At 32.6% G+C, this 19,320-nt stretch overlaps 1 protein-coding gene across 2 annotated transcripts in view; it reads right to left on the minus strand.

Moving 5' to 3' along the window:
• Positions 1–19,230, minus strand: part of LOC139485885 (mitochondrial disaggregase-like) — a 41,419-nt gene extending 22,189 nt beyond the window's left edge. For both annotated transcript variants that reach the window (XR_011655419.1, XM_071270536.1), the window contains exons 1-10: positions 18,927–19,230; positions 12,230–12,281; positions 10,875–10,961; positions 10,241–10,344; positions 9,214–9,342; positions 8,146–8,243; positions 6,767–6,881; positions 5,660–5,737; positions 4,366–4,421; positions 2,302–2,346 (exon numbers count right to left, since the gene is read on the minus strand). Coding sequence is in view for 1 of the 2 variants with exons in the window: in XM_071270536.1 (XP_071126637.1) it covers positions 2,302–2,346; positions 4,366–4,421; positions 5,660–5,737; positions 6,767–6,881; positions 8,146–8,243; positions 9,214–9,342; positions 10,241–10,344; positions 10,875–10,961; positions 12,230–12,281; positions 18,927–19,209 (1,047 nt within the window). In the remaining variant the exon portion in view is untranslated. The remainder of the gene's footprint in view (positions 1–2,301; positions 2,347–4,365; positions 4,422–5,659; positions 5,738–6,766; positions 6,882–8,145; positions 8,244–9,213; positions 9,343–10,240; positions 10,345–10,874; positions 10,962–12,229; positions 12,282–18,926) is intronic.
• Positions 19,231–19,320: the final 90 nt, after the last annotated feature.

Consider the following 19,320-nt stretch of genomic DNA (forward strand, 5'->3'; position numbering starts at 1 on the left):
TTGAATTTCCAATGTCAATGTCAGAATTTCTGTTAGTGTTATGGATAAATATTTTGCAACACTTGATATTGACAAAACCAGAATTTCCTTTTCAACCATTGCTGTTATGAACGCTCATGTAAATGTTGAGATCAGATACCTATATAAATATTAAGGTCAGGCCAAATAAAAAAGTATGTGTGGTTCCAGTTACATCTGAAAAAAAATTAGGGTAGGTAGGTAGGGATTTTTTTTTATTTAATGTTGTTGTTTTTTTACATTGAGTCTATGGGAGCCACACTCTGACTTTAACAGTGCTTAATAAAAATTGACAATAAAATCTTTAGGGCAGGCTATTTTAAGCCGAAAAAGTAGGAACGGTAGGGTTACTGGAACCACACATATATTTTTATTTGGCCTCATTTAAAAGTAAATGGGCTATGTTGCAGATTTTGCTAAAATTAAGCATATAACTTAGGCTCGATGAACTACAACTGAAAATAAAAAAAATGATGCATTTATCTCCTGACCATTGATTTGAATTTTAATAGTCATAAAAAGAAAGTTTTATTACAAGTTACACATTAAGTCCCAGTCTGCCTAAGAATCAGGCAGTAGTGAAAACATGACCAAAAAACCCCACACAATTTGACATTGATTTCAGTTCATAATATGTAGTAATGCAAAAAAATAACATTCACTTCTGTTTTCTGTTCTGGTAATAGAAGATACAATTTGGTTGAAATGCACTAGAAATAAACGAATAAGGGGAGATAACTCTGTAATTTGCTATCATTCTAACCAAATTTCTAACCGAGTTATTTGATATTACCAGACACACACAAACGAAAGACTAATAATTTTTAACTCAGGATGTTTTAGTATTAAATAGAATGATTAGCTCGGTGGGTTTTTTCTGATCATGTTTTGATTTTTACCTAAATTGCCTGATTCTTACAAAGACTGGCACTTAAGTTAAGATGATACACAACTAAACCAAGTTGGAAATACATGTTCACCTTACCAATCATTCCATACACCAAATATAGTTGACCTATTGCTTAATAGTATACAAGAAAAATCATTTTTTTATATTGACCAATGAACCATGAAAATAGAGTCAAGGTCAGATGAACCCTGCCACACAGACATGTACTCCTTACAATTATCCCATACACCAAGTATAGTAGACCTATTACATAAAGACTATATAGTATCTAAGAAAGAAACTCAACCCCAGAAAACTTAAGATTGACCAATAAACCATGAAAATGATGTCAGGGTCAGATGAAAATTGCCAGATAGACATTTACACCTTACAATCATACCATTCACCAAATAAGTTGACCTCTTGTTTATAGAAGTAGAAAAATAGACCAAAATACAAAAACATACCATAGATAAATGAATTGTAAAAATGAAGTCAAAGTCAAATAAAACATGCCAGACTGACATGTACATTGTTAAATATTTCCATACACCAAATATAGTTGACCTATAGCATACAGTATTATAAAACAGACAAAAACACAATAAAAACTTACTTAAAACAACTGACCCATGAAATTGAGGTCAACATCATATGACACATGGCATTTCACAATGTACACCTTACAATCATTCATTTCACCAAATAGAGCAGAGCTATTGCTTATAGTATCTGAGATATATGGACTTGACCACAAAAACTTAAGCTTGTTCACTGATCCATGAAATTAAGTTCAGGTTGAGTGAAATCTGTCTGTATGAGGACCTTGCAAGGTTAGCACATACCAAATAATGTTATCATATTACATATAATAAGAGGAATATAAGGTATACTAAAAAAAAAAATTTCAAGTTACTGAACCATGAAAACATTGGTCAAGGACAATGAACATATGACAGATAGAACCTTCATAATATAAGGCATTTTAGATTTTTAAGAAGTTTGTTTATGCTGCCACTGGATTACTATCCTTATGTGGAGCTTTCTGCAACAGAAGTTGCAGGCTCAACAAAAATGTCATTGTACTATCTATATATTTATCACTTTTTTGTGCATTTGTCCATTGATCTTTTTTTGTGATAATTTTTCATATTATGCTACTCGCTTGAGATAGAAAATTATCGCTAGAAACTAAGCATGCACATGGCGTTGCTAACAAAATTGACATGAAATTGACAACATAGTCATAGGTAAAATAACGATAAAAAGATTATCATTGTTCATCTCAACTGGATTGCCTTTCTCGCTTTCCCCGTCACGGCTCAAGCTAGAAAATCAATCTTGTTGAGATGATCACCAATAATCTATAAATATATATCAATTATAAAACCAACCTCATGTTTTTCTTGATACTCTGACATATCCATCCTGATAAAAGCCTACAAAAAATTATAAATACATTTTACTACTGTGATGTCACAATTTTCCTAGATTGAGGTAAATTTAACTTGCATTTTTGTGGATATTTGATTTCATAGTATACATTGCTATAGAAAATTTGTAAATTGTTGATCATTTAAATTTGTAGTTAACCCCTAGCCGGCCTATATCCAGGAAAATTGATATTGAATGAATAATAATCAATTCACAGAAATGATTCTTTCACACACAAAAAAAATATGTCTGTCATTATTCAGATATTAACTTAAAGGTTGCCTTTCTATTTGTTTATTGTCATTTGTCTTCTTCCACAAAGACTTGAATATAAAAAAGAAGATGTGGTATGATTGCCAAAAAGACATCTCTCCACTCACTTAGAATAGGGAAAAACAAACAAATGGAAGGAAAAAAGTCATGGGCAGTTAATAAGTGGTGCTTGTTGGTTATTTAAGAAATAATTCATGGAAGCCATAGATTTGTTGGAAATTTACACATGGCCTGGGCCGTGATATTCGAATTTTATCCTGAGCGTTAGCGAGGGATAAAATTAACGAATATCACGGCCCAGGCCATGTGTAAATTTACAACAAATCTATGGCTTCCATGAATTATTTCGATTCTAATAGGACAAATACGATCATTAAAAAACTGAAGCGATGATGGGTATACCGTGTGTGTGGCTGTTCTATTTTACCCACTGTTCGATAAATGTAAAACAAATCTAATAAACCTGCATGAATGATTTCTTAACTAACCGCTAGAAAAAAAAATGTGATTACTTTTTTTACTTCTCAGTAAACCCAACATTTGCAATTTTAAATTTACATTTTTTATCGTAAGCTACCGTTAAATTCACTGTTGACATGTTGTAACCAAGGAGCCGCCATGTTGACTTGTTGAAATTAGTAAATGTGCGAATAATGCAATAGAACAGAAAACAAGCAACACCTACCTCAATACTTTATTTTAATGCAATTGTATCCGAGTTTAGAAGGTATAAACGCAATAGAAAAACCTTCAGCTTTGACTTTTTCATTCGTATGACGTCATGTTTTGAAATGACGTTAATGCGCCAAAATCATTACTGGAATTTCGCGGAATTTTCATTTTTTTTTTTTTTTTTTTTGTCCATTTTTCCGTTCACTAATGTGTAAATTCTTTTTGTTATGCGTCAGAATCAGAATAAATGTTCTGTAGGGTTTTATTCAATTGTAATTGTTGACACAGCGAAATCCACAACCGTTTACACATAGGTTACGATACATGTGGATTTACGTGGGAGGCATATTTAAACAGCCATTTGTGTACATCTTGGAGTCTGCGCTGAGTATAGATATATCGAGAATTTTATCACGGTGTTGTTTACAAAGCGAAAGAAGCACGTCATATTAGAATGTTTGTTATTTTTGTTTCTCTTTATTACTGTAAATTCAGAAATTATTGCGTGCAATTATTATTGTAATTTTGTCATTTTTAACTAAAATGAGATTTTAATTTTTGTGATATTGAGAAAAATCCTGTTCAATTCATATACAAATTTTAAAAATGCGAGTATAAATTATTGGATTATAACCCCTGTCACATTTTTTTGCAACAAAACAAAAATTTCAATATTTACTGAATTTACAGTATTTTGTCATAAATCAGGCAGATGGTTATCTTGTTTGAAATATATGTTTTTCTCATGTCTTATCTTTTTATAGCTGATGTGGGTTTTGCTCATTGTTGAAGACTGTACTGCTAAGACCTAAAGGTTTTTAATTTCACTTCATTTGGTCTCTTGTGGGTTACCGTAAGTCACTGGCAATCATGCCACATCTTCTAATTTTATTTTTTTAATATTCTTAATCATAAAAAATATTTTAAGTTCTAAGAACCATATACTAATGAAAGGTTATACCTTAATATCTCCTAAACAAAAATAAATAAAGGAATTGGTAAAAAAAATAATGCTTTTTAAAAAAAAACTTGTTTGGGCCAGATGAGAACAAGAAGTGACTTGTTTCAAAATATGTTACCTTTTTAGGATCTTTGTGTAGATATGTTGCTACCTGCTTTGCTAATTCTGTTTTACCTGAAATATTAAGAGAAAATTTACTTCATTCACAAAGTGTCATTATTGTAAAATTGACCAATATGTCACATGGTAAACAAAGCCAGCCAAATATGAAAGATTTATGAAATATATGGTCCCTGAAGAAATTTAAGTATCAAAATATTAAATTTCAACTTGGTAAAAAAAATCAAATTGAAAGTTCCGTCATTTTGTTCATAATTAGTCATGCAAAAATTGAAATTTCCTATCTTGTAGAGGACAGAAAAAGTTTCATCATTGGTTCTATATTAGTTCATTTAGTTGTGTGTGTTTAAGACATCAAAAATTAATTATTCTACATTTTTCATTGTGTCACCTTTTATAGCTTACTTTATTGTATGGGTTTTGCTCATTGTTAGAGGTAGTACGACGACCATTATTTACTTAAAATTTATACATCTTTGTCATTTGATCTCTGAAGTATAGTTATTTCATTGGCAAACATTCCACATATTCTTCTTGTTGACACAGAGACATGTCTCCCCTGTTAGCAGAAAATCAATAAAAAACGGATGAACTGACAGATCAAAAAATATACCCTACGTGGCTTATTTCTGTTGGGTAGAAGAAAATAAAAATTTAAGAATAATGGGTTGCTAAGATATAAAGAAAAAGTGATAGTCGGCAAAAAATATAAGAACACAAATATAAAGGACCCCTGTCCAGGCCCTTTGTTACTGTGTCCACTTCTAAATGGAAGGCTAATGTAACCTAAACCTGAGAATGTACAGCTTTCACACAATCACATCACAGATTCTGTGTAGCATGAACACCAAAACTTGGCATTAAATTTCAAACATTCACATTATAAATAAAGGACAAGGTACGATAAGGCCTGTTTTTGGCCCCCCTATTTTCTCATTTTTCAAATTCTGTTTTTGAAAGCTACTTATTATGTTAAAATATTCAGCCAAACAAACTTCAAACCTAAGGGAATATTAACTTCAAACCTAAGGGAATATTTTAACATGATAAGTAGCTTTCCAAAACAGAATTTGAAAAATGAGAAAATAGGGGGGGCCAAAAACGGGCCTTATCGTACCTTGTCCTTTATGTACAAGGTTTCAAAACTTAGTCATAGCATGAAAATCCAAATATAAACATACTCAAGTTATTCAAAATGCATTTCATATTTGTGCTTAAGGCTAGAAACTTCTGTAAAGTACAAAAAACTTCTTTAAGTGGTAGAGACTGATAAAAAGATAAGAACAACTGACCTATACCGGATGATCCCAGGAAAAGAAAAACAAGAGGATGGTCTTCATCATACCATCCGTTCTCTTTTCTTCTTACAGCTGAAATAAAAGGTCATTGTGATAATTCACATAGTATTCACTAGTGACATGCATAAGCTGTTCCATGAAAAACATTATTTCACTGAAAGATCTTTTGAAAACCTGTTTGTTTATTTTAAGGATTTTTTAAATGTAGAGAAAAAAAAATTACAAGAAACTGCTATTAATGGTTTTATCGCAGAGTTCACTGTTTTCCTCTTTGGTTTTTTGTTGGAGCTTTGTGTTTTCTGTAATGTTTTTCTTTTTCGTTTTTATTTTTGCTTGGGGCCTAGGTGGACAAGTGGTTTAAGTACTTCATCTCCTGTTCAGTTACAACTAACCTTTCAAATCTTTATTTTTGCTTGGGGCCTAGGTGGACAAGTAGTTTAAGTACTTCATCTCCTGTTCAGGTATCACATATGTCTCTTATCACACTAAAAGGATTGTGATATGTCTCTTATCACACTAAGCAGATTGTGATATGTCTCTTATCACACTAAGCAGATTGTGATATGTCTCTTATCACACTAAAAGGATTGTGATATGTCTCTTATCACACTAAATGAATTGTGACATATATACAAAATGTTTTTCTTAGTTGGCCTATTCTGCAATGTGACTTTGATCATGGGTTGTGCATCATTTATTTAACATATTAAGTTTTGCATTCTGTTGTTTGTCGTTTGTTGTTCTCTTTTTAAGCCAAAGAGTTTTCAGATTATTTTCCACATGTAAGTTTGAACTTCCCATTGGTATTTTTTGTCTTTCTCTTTTTGTTGAATATCTATTTGATGTATGGAACATTACTCATAAGAAATAAAGGGGAATTTGGAACGTCCCTCTTTCCTACATCCATTTTAATGGAACAGTCCTAATTACCAGCAGCCACTGTATTGATTGCCCCCTCCTGACCAATAATGGAACAGTCCTAATTACCAGCAGCCACTGTATTGATTGCCCCCTCCTGACCAATAATGGAACAGTCCTAATTACCAGCAGCCACTGTATTGATTGCCCCCTCCTGACCAATAATAGAACAGTCCTAATTACCAGCAGCCACTGTATTGATTGCCCCCTCCTGACCAATAATAAACTGTTTCAATCTCTGTTCCAATGGAAACTTTCTCCTTTCTTCTGCTTCTTTAGCTTCTTTCAATTCATTGAACTGAAACACAAAGAAAAAAAATCAACACATTCTTAATTTTATTGCATAAATTATATATATGGGTCAAAGACTGAATCTCCTATGGATTTTATTCACCCTCTTTTGTTCGTAGGGGTCAGGTGACCTGTATGATGAATTTATTGCATGTTGGACTTTTTTGCAACGTTTTGTAGAAAAATAAACAAATGAGACAACAACATTATTAGATGACATCACCATTAACAGTAGATGCAACGTCATAATCCCCTATGAAATTTACTAAAGCCCCACTGATCCATAGTGGGTCACAGCATGATAATTTACTTGCAGTTCCATAAGTGTCTATAGTTGACGTGATACTCTGCTAGTAATTTCATATTTCCATGTTCAGTGAATGTGAAATAAGATTCTTTAATGTAATTTTATACATGACTTTAAAAAAATCACATTTTAATGAACCTGCTCAGATTAACTTGACCACAGACTATTGGGGGGCAAAAGGAGCACTAGCTGTCAAATTCATGGTCACCTATTTGACTCAAATTCTCATATTTGATTTATAACAATGTAAAACATTTATCTAAACTATCAAAAGTCTAAAATAAACAGTTTACAGAGCATGGGATAGATAATATATAGGTTCATTTCGTGTGTATTTCAGTCCAGATGCCATCTAATTACCTATCGATTTGACCTCAGATGACCATATAAGCGATGTAAACATAAATAAAGATATGAATAGATTAAACCAACACGTGCAATTGGATTTTTATAGGTCGGTTTGATTTTATTTTATAGATTAAAAATAGATGTTTCTCATTGTTTTTAACCGTATAAGATCGATTTTATGTGCATCGAATTAGTAATCAAATGATTTACCGTACTTTCACTTTCATTGTTGACATTCTTTTTCTTTGAATAACCAGTACACATACAATGCATGTGTTGTGAATTTCTAGCTAGGGGTTAAATTGAAGTTCACATGAATATGGATTTAAAGAGGTCAACTCATTCACTTGCAAGTGATTAACTAATTATTAATGTTTCTTAGCGTAATTTGACAAAATTGAACCTTTTTTGGCTGCAAAAAGCGAATTGTTATTTCATTATTTCACTTTCGTTATTGATTGAACAGAAAAAATTCAAACTTTAGATTTTGTATATATCTCATAGCTAGTGCCCCTTTAAACTATCAGTCACTATCAGGTTTTATATATAAACTGGAACCACACATTTCTATTCGGCTAAAGAAGATAAAAATCATTTCTTTGTTCAATATCCTTACTTTGTTCTCTGCATTATGTAGAACTTGACTGACATTTTCACTCTTGACATAATCCACTGGTTTATGTCCATTCTTATTCTCAATGGTAGGATCTGCTCCTGCAATAGAAGTTTATCATAAAAAAATGAAGTTCTGGAAGGGGGTTCTTTATTTCTGTATGATTTAATTTTTCTGTCATTTTTCTATATTATTTTTTGCCCATATTTGCCCATTTTTTAATATATTATAGCACACCTTTATTTTTTTTTTTGGGGCCTATTTTTCTCTTTTTTTCACCAATGTTTCTTTAGTATAGCTCCATCATTTGTATATTGTGGATTCATTTATTTTTGTGGATGACTGAATACTTGCATATTCGTGGATATTTGAATGTGTGGTTTTGTCAATCTTCCTATACAAAGCCTATTAAAAGTATGCTATTCGTTGAACATTTGAAATAGTTGTTCATCTGTACCCACAGAACTTGGTATCCAACAAATGATAATGAATCCACAGTATCTGTTTTAAAAACCCATCCAGACCCTCATAATTAAGAGGCAACAGCAGTTTGAGTTCAGAAGGGGGGGGAGTACTTCCTATGTAATGAGTGTTGGGATGAATGGCTGGAATAAATATTTTCAGCTTCCTGGTATTGATAAAGTCATGAAATTAAGACAAAATATATATATCAAGAATTAAAATCTCATGATTAAATCATAAGTCTCCGAAATTTACATTGTTTTCTCAGACACAATAAAAACCTATGCTGTAAATGCATTAGATGTTTATCAATTCTATCTATCTCTCCATGAAAAAAGTGTTATCCTGAAAGCTATAGATACTTTTTGGTTTTTTTAAATATTTGAAAATGGGGTACTTAGATGTTTTGGCTGCTCAATTCTACTACAATGGGATCAAACTGGCATCCCGGACAGTTTGGAGACGTTAAACTCTCATTTATCCACTAACAGTATCAATGAATAAATTTCACAAAGGTTAAAAATCTTGTAATTAGATGTCTGTGTGAGTTGGTAAATGTGACAATTTTACACTGAATTTTCAATGGTTTCTTTAAACACAGTGTATTACCTGCTTCCAACAAAGCCCTGACAATGGCAGCATCGTCAATCAACACAGCATAATGTAAAGCTGTACAGCCCTGGAACGTTGATTGTCTGTTTAATCTGTCACTGAATTCTTCTTCTCTGGCTAACATAACTGACAAAAATAAAGATGCAAATGATTGAATTTTACTGCACTTCTGACATGATGTAAATTTTACATTTTACTGCTCTACTGACATAGTGTAAATTATACATTTTATTGCACTTCTGACATGATGTAAATTATACATTTTACTGCTCTACTGACATAGTGTAAATTATACATTTTATTGCACTTCTGACATGATGTAAATTATACATTTTACTGCTCTACTGACATAGTGTAAATTATACATTTTATTGCACTTCTGACATGATGTAAATTATACATTTTACTGCTCTACTGACATAGTGTAAATTATACATTTTATTGCACTTCTGACATGATGTAAATTTTACATTTTACTGCTCTACTGACATGATGTAAATTATACATTTTACTGTAATACTGACATGATGTAAATTTTACATTTTACTGCTCTACTGACATGATGTAAATTATACATTTTACTGCAATACTGACATGATGAAAATTATACATTTTACTGCTCTACTGACATGATGAAAATTATACATTTTACTGCTCTACTGACATGATGAAAATTATACATTTTACTGCTCTACAGACATGATGTAAATTTTACATTTTACTGCTCTACTGACATAATGTAAATTTTACATTTTACTGCTCTATAATCACTGTTCATTTTATTTACAACTTTTTGGTTGATTTTTAGCAAGACTTATTTCCTTAATTTTAGAATGGTCTATCTTATAAAGAATATAAATTGATTTGAAGAAGTCTATTGGTTTTTTTCTGTGTTGAAAAGAGTAGCTGTTTGATCATACTAATTGTAGTTTACATTAAATCATCTTTTTTAATTCTAAAATATATAATGAAAGATGTGTTGTCTAACTTTATTGTGTTACAAAAATCCTGTATAAAATAATACCTTGTAATGCATTAAAGCCCCTTTCTCTAGCCATCATCAAATAATGAGTGTAGTCATCCCCTAAGTTAGGATCAGCTCCATTCTTCAACAGCAATTCCACTGCTCTATAATTAGAATATTATATGGTATTACAAACGTCTAAACATTTCTGCAATTCTCATTTTACCAACTTTTTTACAGTAAAATTAAACAGATGTATTTTTAGTGCAAAACAGTTAAATTTTGCTTGTTGTTAAGGTAGAATATGAGTTCTTTAATAAATCTATATTTGTTTTATATATAGAAACTAATCCTACACATAAGTTTTCATTCAGCTCCATTATTTGATAGGCTGATACCTGCTGTTCTCACTGTACACCAATCTTGAGTTGGTTTTTTTACTGGTTGAGCATGTTGAGCAATCAGTTTTTCTGTGGAGTTAATACAAAAATACTGCGATGAACCTGTCTTAGACTCTATCCAGAATGAATTTTTTGGTACAAAGGAAAATTGTTATCGACTTCACCTTGGGCCAGGTGAGCTAATAATATTGACTTGTCCCGTAGATATATTCAAGCATTCAGAAAGTATTTTTAATTAAACACCAGCAATCGATTAATGAGGTTTTCAATTTTTCAGTGAAATAAACTCTTACTTCAGATTTTTGTTGATTGCAGCTACTTGTAATGCTGTCCATCCTAACTGGTGTCTTTTATTTAAATCTACACCACTTCTGATCAACCTACAATGTATTATAAAACATTTAGCTAAAAAATATCTGTGTTGCAGCTAGCTTGGTAGGTAGAAACGTAGGCAGCAATTATTATTAAAAAAAGATTTGACTGGTTTTAATAGGGGAAACAATTTGATTTAAATAGCGCTTGTTAATAATCTTCAAGGTTGTGCTTAAAATAAAGGTAAGTAGGGTTGGTAGAAACACAAGTATTTTTTATTGTGTCTAATAATAACCTTTGGAATGGCCAATGATTAAGACAACTGTTTACTTATAAAGATAAATAAATGTTACAAACAATTGATAGTTATGTTTTAATGGTTCCCAATGAATTCTCTTTCAGATTTTGTTTAAGGTTGATGTTTATATTTTTTATCATTGTACATGTATGTTTTTCAATTCAGAAGTTTTTTGACAGAAGTCATGGAAGTATTATCGTAGTCTGCACCAAAAACTTTTTCAACTACTAGTCCGGAAACCAATATTCTGACATATTTTTTATTGGTCCAAACAAAGTTTTGCAAAAACTTACTAGTCCAAATGAAATTTTACTAGTCTGGGGCATCAAATTGTGGCTAACCATGCAGACTGTAATAATATTGTGCAGTCTTTTTTGGTTGCTTGGCCTATAAATTGGTATGCATGGCCTTTAAACAGGCATACTGTGTGACAAATTTTGCTCTAAGCTATATAGATCAATTACTGTTTTAACTACTATATGCATAAGTGTTTTCCTATAACCTACATCAATCTATTTATGTGGCAGTCTAATCATTTTATGTGTTGATATCTCACAAAACATGTTTAACCCCACAGTATTGTGTCTGTCCCAAGACAGAAACATCTAGTCTTTGTCAGTCTTGTGTGTTTATTCTAATTTTGGATCATTTGTGTGTTTTGGAGTGTGACATTCAATGTTCATTTGTGTGTTTTCATGGTTTTGGAGTGTGGCATTCAATGTCCATTTTTGTGTTTTGGAGTGTGGCATTCAATATGCTTAGCTAGCATACATTATTGTTTTGGAGACAACTAAAGCCTGCTGTGGCATTGTTTGGATGCATGATATTGTTTGTTGTGTTAACAATGGTTAAATAAACAGATACAGGATTTTCACACTGCCTTGAAGACCCATTGGTGGTCTTGGGCTCTTCTTCGCTCTTTTGTTGGTTGTTGTCTCTATTTCAAATACCCCATTTCCATTCTCTATGCTACATCACATGTATTTTTCATGGTTATGAAATGTTATGTGTGAGCTTTGACTAAAAACTAAATCTAACCTCTCTAAGGTGGTATTGTCTTTATCTTTAACTGCTTCTAAAAGCCTCAAATCTACAAATGAAAATATAGTTGTTACTGTAATTGAATTTAAACTACATACATTTAAGATGGTACCTAACACTACAGGGAGATAAATCTGTAAAGTCAGCTAAACGTTTTAATTACATTGTGTTGTGTAGGGAATATTAAGCTTCTTAATGATCGAAATTGGTGTTTGTCAAACTGCTATATATGTGTATTTTTTCTGACAAAACGGTTGGTTCAAAATTTTGGAAATTTTTATATTTTTGTTAAAGGGTCAAAGTTAATACTTTGTCAAAATTTAATTAAAATAAAACGAGGCCAAATTAATTTTAGTGAAAGTGTTAGGTACCACCTTAACAATATCATTTAAATTATCATGAGTATCAGAGAAGAATTAGAAGGACAACATTTGTGTAAGACAACACCCCCTAACCAAAAAAAAATTCTAAAATATCTATATAGGGCTCAGAATAGAAACAGATAGTATTGAACAAATCTATGACACATCATACAGCACCCACTGAAATGTTCTTAACAATCTTTAGAGAGCCGATACAATGGCTGCAGTACATTCCTGTTCTTTTATATTCTTAACCTGTGAAGTTTTTGTTCTGTTCTACAGACATGATAGAGTTTTGCATGTCATGTCAGTAACGTGTTTTAATATGTGAGTGATGTCTGTCATGTCAGTGACATGTTCCTTCATCATGATAGTGTTGCCTGTCGTACCATTGACATGTTCCTGCATATGTGAGTGTTGTCTGTCATGTCAGTGACGTGACTTAATATGTGAGTGATGTCTGTCATGTCAGTGACATGTGCCTTCATCATGATAGTGTTGCCTGTCATGTCATTGACATGTTCCTTCATATGTGAGTGTTGTCTGTCATGTCAGTGACATGTGCCTTCATTGTGAGTGTTGTTTGTCATGTCATTGACATGTGCCTTATTTGAGTGGTGTCTTTCATGGTAATGACATGTTCCTTCATATGTGAGTGTTGTCTATCATGTCAGAGACATGTGACTTCATCATGTGAATGTTGTCTGTCATTTCAGTGATATGCTCCTTAATATATGAGTTTTGTCTGTCATGTCAGTGACATAAGTCTTTAAATGTGAGTGTTGTCTGTCATGCCAGTGACATGTTCCTTCATTATGTTAGTGTTGTCTGTCATGTCAGTGACATGTGCCTTCATCATGATAGTGTTGCCTGTCATGTCATTGACATGTTCCTTCATATGTGAGTGTTGTCTGTCATTTCAGTGACATGTGCCTTCATTATGAGTGTTGTTTGTCATGTCATTGACATGTGCCTTATTTGAGTGGTGTCTTTCATGGTAATGACATGTTCCTTCATATGTGAGTGTTGTCTATCATGTCAGAGACATGTGACTTCATCATGTGAATGTTGTCTGTCATTTCAGTGATATGCTCCTTAATATATGTGTTTTGTCTATCATGTCAGTGACATAAGTCTTTAAATGTGAGTGTTGTCTGTCATGCCAGTGACATGTTCCTTCATTATGTTAGTGTTGTCTGTCATGTCAGTGACATGTGCCTTCATTATGAGAGTGATGTCTGTCATGTCATTGACATGTGTCTTATTTGAATGTTGTCTTTCATGTCAATGACATGTGCCTTTATCATGTGAGTGTTGTCTGTCATGTCAGTGACAAGTTCCTTCATATGTGAGTGTTGTCTATCATGTCTGAGACATGTTCCTTCAAATGTAAGTGCTGTATGTCATGTCACTTACATGTGACTTCATCATGTGAATGTTGTCTGTCATTTCAGTAATATGTTCCTTAATAAACGAGTTTTGTCTGTCATGTAAGTTACATGTGTCTTCATATGTGAGTTTTGTCTGTCATATCAATGACATGTGTCTTTAATTGTGAGTGTTGTCTATCATGTCAGTGACATGTTCCTTCATCATGATAGTGTTGCCTGTCATGTAATTGACATATTCCATCATATGTAAGTGTTGTCTGCCATGTCAGTGACATGTTCCTTCATCATGATAGTGTTGCCTGTCGTGTCATTGACATGTTCCTTCATATGTGAGTGTTGTCTGACATGTCAGTGAAAAGTTTCTTCATATGTGAGTGGTGTTTGTCATGTCTATGACATGTGTTTACCTCTGTCATGTCTGTCATGTCAGTGACATGTTCATTCACATGTTAAAATGGTTCCACAGCTACATTTGTACTGCCTTTTATTCTCTGATTAATAGCATGCTACAATTTTTGTAGACAGATATATTGAAAACAATAAAATATGAAACCAATCAATTTAGTACATTGAAAAATATTGTTGAATATCAGTTTTCAACATGCATCTACGAGGGTGGTAAAGGGTTATTTTTGTGCAACGTTTTCGGCCTTTTCATTTTACGTGTTTTCGTGATTTTGTGTTTTATTTCTCGTTTTCTCGTGTTTGGTTTGATGTGCGTGCTTCTTATGTCCCCTTATTTATTTTCCGTGTTTCGTGTCGGTGCTCTTAATTTCTCGTTCTTGCATTGTTCCGCATTTGATTAAAAAGTGAATTGGAAGTAACTCAAAGTCAGTGAGTTATAGTACCTGTAATGACTTTAACCGCGCGTAATGTAACGCTATACTTTGGTGTTCTATATGTAACGTCACATCCTTAGTAACTTTGTTATGTGTTCTTGTATAGATTTTAATACACGTTCCACATGTTATATTTGTTGTCTTGTAAATGCCTAAGTTATTTCATTGGCGACGAGGATAAAAGAGATGAAAAGTGACTGAAAGAAGAGATTAAAAGGCATAATAAGTAAAAGAAAAGAAAAATGGCTGAAAGAATTACCGTTGTGACAGAAAACAGAAATTTGAGAACTTTACCGTTCACACCCTTGGAGGATCATCTCACCACGGGAAGTCAGTGGGAGGAATGGCTAGAAGGGATAGAAAGAGAATTCCGATATTTTCGAATTACAGAACCTGAAGACAAAAAGGACGCAATGATTATTTATGGAGGTAAGGAAATTTCTAGATTGGAGAAAAGTACACCTGACCCCGTAGACAGACGCATGGATGTATACGAAAAGTTGAAGAAGAAACTAAATGATTATTTTGCTCCAAAGAAGAATAAACATTATGCGAGATACGTATTTTTGAAAATGAGACCGATTAATGGAGAATCAACAGTGGCATACGCGACACAACTACGAGAGAGAGCTGCTGATTGTGAGTTTGAAAATCAAGATGACAGAATTTTAGAACACATTATTCAAACCACAGATAATGAATCGCTAATCAAAAAGACGATTAACAGAAAGTGGACACTTGATCAAATGTTGCAGGAAGTACACCAGTTAGAAGATACAACATTGCAGATACATGACATGAGAGATTTACATACAGCATCAAGAGCCGGAGAAATAGCAAAAGTGACAAATTATGGAGGAAAACAAAGGAATTACAGCATGCAAAATAGAGGTAGAACACACACAATGAGACATGAAAGCAAGAATAATTGTAATTATTGTGGGAAAACACATTCGTTTGAAAGACGCGAAGATTGTGGAGCTTATGGAAAACAGTGTAACAAATGTCAGAAATGGAATCACTTTGCTGTAGTTTGCAAATCGAAAATGGCAACCATAGACCAGAGTAATGACCGATTTAGAAATAAACGACACATTAAAAGAAATCAAGGTATGAATGTTAGAAAAACAACAGAAGACACAAGCGAAGAAGAATATTCAGATGATGAGTTTTTCGGAAGTTCAGTAAATCATTTAGGAGCAGTTAAGAAAATAAATGTACACAAAATTGGAGATAAAGCAAGAACAGTACTAGTTATGATGAATGATGTACAAGTGAAAATAGAACCAGATAGTGGAGCCGACGTCAACGTAATGGACGAGTACCAGTACAGAGATTTAGAGACTTTGTGGTCTGATTTTAAATATGGACTGTAATTATCGAATATTATATGATATATCATAAGTGTAATATGGACTGTTAAATTTAAACTTTTATTTTTGAACATTAATTTATTTTAAATACCACTTTATTTGAAATGAAGATCAGAACTTTTGAAGAAATGGAGAAATGTAATGACTTTAACCGCGCGTAACGTAACGCTATACTTTGGTGTTCTATATGTAACGTCACATCCTTAGTAACTTTGTTATATGTTCTTGTATAGATTTTAATACACGTTCCACATGTTATATTTGTTGTCTTGTAAATGCCTAAGTTATTTCAGTACCTTTTGAAACTTGTGTAATATAATAGAAATTGATGTATATTTTTACCATTTTACTTTCTATTGTATATGTATGCTATACATCAGTGTTCTCCCCAGGCCGTTTTAGCGCCGCGATTTTCAGCGCTATTTCAATTTCCCGCTGTCCTATTGCACTGACCGCGTCGCTATCCCGTTCAACCGCGTCGCTATATTTTTTTCGTATTCTTTAAAATTTCCCGCTTATTTTTCTTTTCGGATCACGTGATTGACTGGTTAACGATTTTTGAAAGAATTATTTCCGTTGTATTAAAGTAACTCCGCGGGACCAGTCTAATAAATTTTACAAAATGGCGTCGTTGAGAGATCAAAATAAACAAAGATTTCAACATTGACATCTATTTAATGAATATATAGAGGCATATATGAATGAAATGAGAAGAAATAAATTGACCGCATTTCCCAACGACATTCACAAACTTGTTTAACGAACTTTGAACAAACAGATTTTATCAACGATCAAATTGGCTTCAATGAGCTAGTCTTTGAAGTATTAATTATCACCCAATCGAACTAATACCTGTTTAATCAGCAATTCTACAGTAATGAATTTTACCCTTTGAAAACAATTAAGAGGATATGATTAGAAAAACAAACCCCAAGCTGATACTAGACTTGAGAAATTCACTTTCTCGATGTCCAGCTTGGGTGACTTAGCCAAGTTAAACGTCGTAAGGTTAACAGAACACTGCTACATTTTTTCGCTTTATAAAGATGCCGAAACGTATGAAAGGAATGGACAGTGCTAATAGAGACATATAATACATGTCTCGGGTGCTGAAAAGTTCATTTCTAAATTATACAAGGGAAGTTTTACCCCCCTCTCTGACAACGTTGTCTCGACCATTTTTTGAACCATCTACGATTATATCATTACTTTTTTTGCGTTTACAACCGAACTGTCGAACCTGTATTGCTTGAAAGAAGCAGCCCTGTTATCAAGGGATTCATTATAAGCCCGTATTTTACGATTACTTGACCATACATGGCTCTTTTTCAAATGGATAAGGGAATAAAACAAAACGAAAATTTTGTATAAATATATATAAAATATCGATATTTGTCAACCAATCATCAATATATCTTAATTAAATATTGCTTTAAATTTAATGTAAACAGAGGATGGCTTGGATAAGGAATAGTATTTAATGCTAAAAAAAGACACAGGTGTAAACAGGAAGTTAGGGAGATAATTTGGGAGGGAAAGACCTAAAAGAAGTATTGTCAAATCTTGACAAACTTATCTGGTGGCATGTATTCAAATGTTTATAAAACTATCAAACAAAACCTTTAAAGGTGGTAGTTGTTTCAATTGGCATACATAATGTATTTGATTTGTAATTCACCTTTGAAATAAAAAAATCTCTTTAAATTATTTTTAAAGGATTTCTTTCATATTCATAATTGGAATATTTTAGCCTTTTTTTTAAGCAAGTCTTTGATAAGATTTGAATATTATTATTAAGGGCAATTTCATTTCTTCCTTTGAAATACTATACTCATTTTTATTGAAAAGTTGTACTTTGCTAGAAATGTTAATAAAAGTAAATGTAAAAAATACCAATCTTGTCATTGAAAACTTTCTCACAGAAGCTGACAATGACTTTATTGTTGGTCCTACATGTTCTGCAACATCACCTGTTAGTGATAAGAAATCTTCACATCTAGGCAGTCTGGTATAGACCCACCATGGAAAAGACTTCTCCTTGGGTTTTATAGACAAATGATATGAGGATTATATGTATTTACAATGGAGACAAAAAGACTTTTCTTCTATCATGTCTATATCCAGACAATAACATTAATTAGCAAACAAAGGGGTAACTTCCATGAGCATGATGAGGACATCATTACAAGAGAAAACATCAATAGCATTATATAAGAAAAACACATAACAAATCAATTACAAACCAACCGCGCGCCGCGACAAAGTTACTGAGAATTGTCGAAAATCACGCGCTTACCACAGCGCTATCCAAAAATCCTGGGGAGAACACTGATATATACATGTAATAAAGTCCATCATAATAATATTTTTTCAAATCAGATGCAAGTAGCATGTATACGCTAAAAGGTGACCACAAGGTCTTGATGTCCACTAACAATGTCCACATGATCTCCAAGACAGCTGTGTAATAACTTCTGGTACTTTTTTTCTTAATATTTACGATTTTATTTCTCATGCTTCGTTTTTCCCGATTTTTATTTTTCGGGCTACGTTTTTGCGATTTTTATTTCACGTGTTTCCGTGTTCCGTACCGTACCCCCTTTTACCACCCTCATGCATCTACAACAGTCTGATGCAATAATTATAAATGTGGATAAACATTTAACAAATACATGTGAACATGGTGAAAAAGATTATTTAATGTTCCCATTGAATGATGCATTTCTTACGATTTGCATCAAAATTCCCGGAACAATTTGCTTTGATTCCTATCAGTGCCAATGATCCTACAAACGGCACAGCAAAGGTCTTGAATGAGAAGCCGGTATTTCGCCGTTTTAAAATGTTTAATAGTGTGTTTTCTAACTGGTTTATAACCAACGAATATCTGTAAAAAGTGTTGGAGTAGATCTGGTTTGGTGTCACTATTGTCTGTTTTTGCTTCTGACGCACAAATGTTTGAAAATTTGACAGAGTTCGTCTTTGAATTCGTCTGCATAGTTTTGAAAACATGCTGCCGGAAGTGAATGAAATGTGTTTGTCGTAAAATATAAAACACACTATATTCCAATTTTAAACCACTTTGTTATTTATATAATTTTTTTAATTAATTTTGTCTCAAAA

Source organism: Mytilus edulis, chromosome 8 (assembly GCF_963676685.1).
Source record: "Mytilus edulis chromosome 8, xbMytEdul2.2, whole genome shotgun sequence".
NCBI classification, from domain to species: Eukaryota; Metazoa; Mollusca; class Bivalvia; order Mytilida; family Mytilidae; genus Mytilus; species Mytilus edulis.